At 56.0% G+C, this 5,602-nt stretch overlaps 1 protein-coding gene across 1 annotated transcript; it reads right to left on the bottom strand.

The window, feature by feature from the left end:
• Window positions 1-534: 534 nt before the first annotated feature.
• Window positions 535-4,691, bottom strand: KLRG2 (killer cell lectin like receptor G2; the record flags this gene model as incomplete). The annotated part of the gene is made up of 3 exons (XM_026450819.1): window positions 3,857-4,691; window positions 1,055-1,156; window positions 535-680 (listed from the first exon to the last, which is right to left on the bottom strand). Coding segments are annotated over exons 1-3 (996 nt in total), but the record flags the coding sequence as incomplete, so codon positions are not given.
• Between the last annotated feature and the right edge of the window lie 911 nt (window positions 4,692-5,602).

Genomic DNA, 5,602 nt, shown 5'->3' on the forward strand with positions numbered 1-5,602 from the left:
TTTTTCCTTTTCCTTGAGACAGAATCTCACTTTGTCACCCAGGCTGGAGTGCAGTGGAGTGATCTCGGCCTACTGCAACCTCCACCTCCCGGGTTCAAGCAATTCTCCTGCCTCAGCCTCCTAAACAGCTGGGATCACAGGCTCCTGCCACCATGTCTGGCTAATTTTTAGTAGAGACAGGGTTTCACCGTGTTGGTCAGACTGGTCTAGAACTCCTGACCTTGTGATCCGCCACCTTGGACTCCCATAGTGCTGGGATTACTGGTGTGAGCCACTGTGCCCGGCCAAACAAAATTTTTTTTTGAAAGCTGGGTGTAGTGGCACATGCCTGTAGCTACCCGGGAGGCTGAGGCAGGAGGATCGCCTGAGCACAGGAGTTTGAGGCTACACGAAGTTACGGTCATGCTATTCCTCTACATCTTAGTGACTTCTATAATGAAGAGCTGGACTCAATCATTAAGCTTCTTTCCGGTGCTAGGATTCTGTGGTCTAGAAGGATCTGTGCCCCCCCTAGATTGGCCACCCCCTTCTCACCTGGGTATGGCTTAGCAGGGGGAGGGTAGCGTGGTAGGCTGAGCAGAAAGCCTGGCTGGCTTCCCAGGCCTGCGCTTCTGCAGAGAAGTAGTAACAGTGCTCCTCGGACAACACCCAGCCTGGGGGGCATGGCTGGCATCTGGCTCCTGCAAGCACAGAGACCGCTGGTGAGCTGCAGGGTAAGCTGCATTAAATAAACAAAGCCTGGCTGCCACCTCAAATGAAGGGGCATGGAACTGGCAAACCTCAGGGTGGGCAGGGCCCCAGGGAGGTTTTATAGTCTGTGCAGTGCACAAAGTCCCCGGGGTGATGGCTGGCATCTGATTGCTTATCAGGGCACAAGCTGTGTCCAGTGGGAGGAAGGCACCACTTTTCCTTAACTTTGCTCATCAAGCACCATGTCTTCATGTTACATCTCCCAGTGTCTCTTTCGAATTCTAAGGTGTTTTAAGGGCTGGAAACACAGCCCTGGTAGTGGAGCAGCAGGGAGAGGGGATGAGGACTGGGGGGGACACCATACCTGCTCTTGAGGCCAGGACCACAATGACAACTCCAGAGACTGCCAGGAGCACAGCCATGAACGCCAGGGCCCAGTACAGGGACTTCATGTACATGGGCAGCCCTGGGACAGGGGCAAACAGGATAGTCAGGTTAGCGGAGACCATCTCAACCAACCCAACTCAGAACCACAGACAGCACACCAGCATTGTACCCACCTCACCCCAGCACCCAACCCCTCAGCCTGGGATGCCAACATAAACCACAACATTTAAGTTCTGGAGAAAACTTTATATTCTGGAGAAAAAAGTCAGATATTTTCTTTTTTTTCCTTTATTTTTTTGAGACAGTCTTGCTCTGTCACCCAGGTTGGAGTGCAGTGGTGCGATCTCGGCTCACTGCAACCTCCGCCTACCAGCTTCAAGCAATTCTCCTGCCTCAGTCTCCTGAGTAGCTGGGATTACAGGTGCACGCCACCATGCCTGGCTAATTTTTTAAAATATTTTTACTAGAGACAGGGTTTCATCATGTTAGCCAGGCTGGTCTCGAACTCCTGACCTTGTGATCTGCCTGTCTCAGCCTCCCAAAGTGATGGGATTACAGGCATGAGCCAACGCACCCAGCCCTTTTATTACTTATTTATTTATTTATTTATTTTTGAGACTGAGTCTTACTCTATCACCCCGGCTGGAATGCAGTGGCATGCCACTGCAACCTCCACCTCCCGGGTTCAAGCAATTCTCATGCCTCAGCCTCCCAAGTAGCTGGGATTACAGGTGCCTGCCACCATGCCTGGCTAATTTTTGTATCTTTAGTAGAGATGGGGTTTCACGATGTTGATCAGGCTGGTCTTGAACTCCTGACCCCAAGTGATCTGCCCGGCCCGGCCTCCCAAAGTGCTGGAATTACAGGCGTGAGTCACCGTGCCCAGCTTCAGGATCCTTATACACGGAAGAAGAAGATAGGTGGTGAGCATCAGAGGTGGCAGCAAGAGGACTGCCAACATTGCTGGATTTTAATATAGAGAAGGGTTTGACCTAAGGAAAGCAGTGGCGCCCAGAAGCTAGCAAAGGCAAGAAAAGGGAGAGTCCCCTAGACCCCCAGAAAGGAATGCAGCCCCACTGGAAACTCGGTTTTAGACCAGTGAGCCGGCGTTATGGACTTCTGACCTATGGAACTGTAAGATAATACATTTGTGTCACTTAAAGACACTAAGTTTGTGGTAATTTGTTACAACAGCAATAGAAAACTAATATTCCATCACACAGAAAATATGCTCACATCAAACTCTGCAGAAGTTCCTGAGTGATCCAAGTCCCTGAACTCTAGCCCTGTCTAAGAACCTCTCAAGTAGAGGCCCTGGGAATTTGGTGCCTGTCAGTGGGCTTGGCCTGCCTCTCAGCCAAGCTTTTGCCAGTTTCCTGCTGGGTCCGGGCTCTGACTCCTCCTGGTCGCTTCTCCTTCCAGTCTCTCTATCTAGCAGGGATCTCTACCACCGGCTGCTCCTACTCACCTTTCAAGATGTGGCTTACTGGCTGGCCCAGTGGATCACACCTGTAATCCCAGCACTTTGGGAGGCTGAGGCGGGTGGATCACCTGAGGTCAGGAGTTCCAGACCAACCTGGCCAACATGGTGAAACCCCGTCTCTACTAAAAATACAAAAACTAGCCGGGCATGGTGGCGGGCCCCTGTAATCCCAGCTACTCAGGAGGCTGAAGCAGGAGAATCACTTGAACCCAGAAGGTGAAGGTTGCAGTGAGCAGAGACTGCGCCACTGCACTCCAGCCTGGGCGACAAGAGCAGAACTTTTATCTTAAAAAAAAAAAAAAAAAAGAAAGAAAGAAAGAAAAAAGAAAAACAAATGTGGCTTTCCCATGCCCCCAACTTCACCAACTACTCCCTCCAGGCTCCTTGTCCAGGACAGTTTGTATCTTTTGTGGGTTCTTTCTTCTGTGTCAAGCTCCCCCTCCCCACCACCACGAAATAAAAATCCAGCCACACACACTACTGGCACATCTACCCTGTGGTCCCACTCAGTATCTACTGAATGGAGGAGTGTTTGGGGCTAAATGCTCCTAGTGTGGTGGAAAGCAAGCAGCAGCCTGGACCTTCCAGAAGGTCCTTGGCGTGGGGGGGGGGGGGGGGTGGAGGGGTCCCGAGCTGCCACCCCTGCCACCTGATCCTGAATCCTGAGCTGCCACCCCTGCCACCTGATCCCCTCATCTAGAATTCCTTCCACCGCTACTTCTCAAAGGTGCTGCGCATGCCAAGAGGGAATTCGAAAGTTCGGGAGTGCTGGTAGGGGAGGGTGAGAAGGGGAGGGGCTTTATTATTATTATTTTTTTGAAATGGGAGTTTCCCTCTTGTTGCCCAGGCTGGAGTGCAATGGCATGATCTCGGCCCACTGAAACCTCCGCCTCTCGGGTTCAAGCGACTCTCCTGTCTCAGCCTCTCAAGTAGCTGGGATTACAGGTGCATGCCACCACGCCAGGCTAATTTTTGTAATTTTAGTAGAGACAGGGTTTCATCATTTTGGTCAGGCTGGTCTCGAACTCTTGACCTCAGGTGATCCAGCTGCCTCGGCCTCCCAAAGTGCTGGGATTACAGGCGTGAGCCACCGCAACAATGTGGATTACAGTTAGGTAGGCAGGAATGTTATTGATTGTAAGCCCGAGATGCCAGATCGGGTGGGGGATCTGGATGGCCGACTGGGTCCCTTAGTCGGTCAGCTACCCAGCGGTCCAGGGCTGGGCGGGTATTGGGGGTTTCAGCTACGTCCACCCAACCTGGCGGCGCCGGCTGCCGGCGCAGGTGAGCACTCACCGGTAAGCGTTACTGCCCGGGGCAGCTTCTCTTCGCCCTCCAACCCCGCGCGGGGCAGCAGCGCCGCATCCTCCTCCAGCCCCAGCTCCTTGCAGCGGCAGCACGTCGGGGAGCCCGGGGAGCTTCCTTCTACTGGGCTGGCCCGGCCCTCAGCGTCGCGGCCGCTCTCCGTTCCGGCTGCAGCCAGCGTCGAGCCGCGTCCCCACGTGCCGCCCAGGGACGATGTGCGCGGCAGGAGCTGGTGCCATGGGTCCGCTTGGCGGGAGAAGGCGGGGGACTCGGGCACCGGCACCGTCAGGAAGCGCGTGGAGGGCCTGGGCGACGGCGTGCGGCTGCCGCCGGCCGCGCCCACGGGCTTCACAAGCACATCTACCTGCAGCTCCATGGGCGCCCAGGCGCCGGGCGCAGGCTCAGCCCCGGGCGCCTCGCCATTCCGGGGCAGCTTGACCGAGGCGGGTCCCGGCGACGGCGGCTCGGGACAGACGCCATGGCCCAGGCTGAGCGGCGGCACGCGCGGGGTCCCGGGGCGAGGCGAAGGCAGCTGCTTCTCGCTCGAGGGCTCCCGGCCTGCGCCCGCCGCCTTCTTCATGGCCCTGGCCGGACTCGGGCTGCTTTCGGGACCTTCAGGTTGTCGCGCCTTCTCGGGGACTTGCGGCTGCTCCAGCCCGGGGACCAGGCTTCCCACGGGCTCCATTGGGAGCTCCGCCCCGGCTTGGCCTCCGGGCGCAGCCTCCCAAACCCGCTCCATCCCGCGCGACCCGCGAGCCGGGGACGCTGAGGGGCGCACCTCGGGCCAGGTGCAGAGGAGCTTCGCTCTTCGGCATCTAGATTGCTCCAGCCGGGTCGCCGAAGTTGTCAGGCCACGCCCCTCCTCGAAGAGCCCCGCTGTGATTGGCTGTGGCTGCTGTTCTGCTGCCCCGCCTCCACAAGACACTGGGAGGAAGCTGGCAAGGGCGGCGGGGCTAGGCGAGGGTTGCAGGGTGGGCGGGAGCTCTCCGAAGAAAAGCAGAACGCGAGCGGAGGCGTGTGGCAGGGAACCCGGAGCCCCATCTGACCCTTCCCTCTTCTTTGTCTCTGACCTCACCCATTTTCCCCTCCAGCCCTATGCCAGGGTGTTGGTTTTGAGAGTTACAGTTTGGGCGGGGAAGGATTGGCCAAGCCTGTCTGGATCCTGGGACCTCAGAGAAATCAGAACCCAAAGGAATTGGGGCGGCCTGTGGAAAAGTAGCCCAGCTGGTTGTCCTAACAATCCAGTAGGGTTTAGAAGGGACTCTCCATCACACCTGAGAGGACTCCCCCACTGAGTAACGCTAAGATAAAAGAAACAGACGGCGTGGATAAGCAATTTCTTCTTCTTCTCCTTCTCCTTCTCCTTCTCCTTCTCCTCCTCCTCCTCCTCCCCCCCTTCCTCCTCTGTCTTCTTCCTCTTTCTTCTTCTTCTTCCTCTTTCTTCTTCCTCTTTCTTCTTCTTCTTTTCTTCTTCTTCTCCTCCTTCTTCTCCTCCTTCTCCTTCTCCTCCTTCTCCTCCTCCTTCTCTTCTTCTTCCCTCTCCTTCTTTCTCCTTCCTTCTCCTTTCTCCTTCCTCCTTCTTCCTTCTTCTTCCTCCTCCTCCTCCTCCTCTTTCTTTTTTTGACAGAGTCTTGCTCTGTCACCAGGCTGGAGTGCAGTGGCGCAATCTCAGCTCACTGCAACCTCTGCCTCCCAGGTTCAAGCGGTTCTCCTGCCTCAGCCTCCCGAGTAGCTGGG

The sequence above is a fragment of the Piliocolobus tephrosceles genome, unplaced genomic scaffold (assembly GCF_002776525.5).
Source record: "Piliocolobus tephrosceles isolate RC106 unplaced genomic scaffold, ASM277652v3 unscaffolded_25223, whole genome shotgun sequence".
Classification (NCBI taxonomy): domain Eukaryota; kingdom Metazoa; phylum Chordata; class Mammalia; order Primates; family Cercopithecidae; genus Piliocolobus; species Piliocolobus tephrosceles.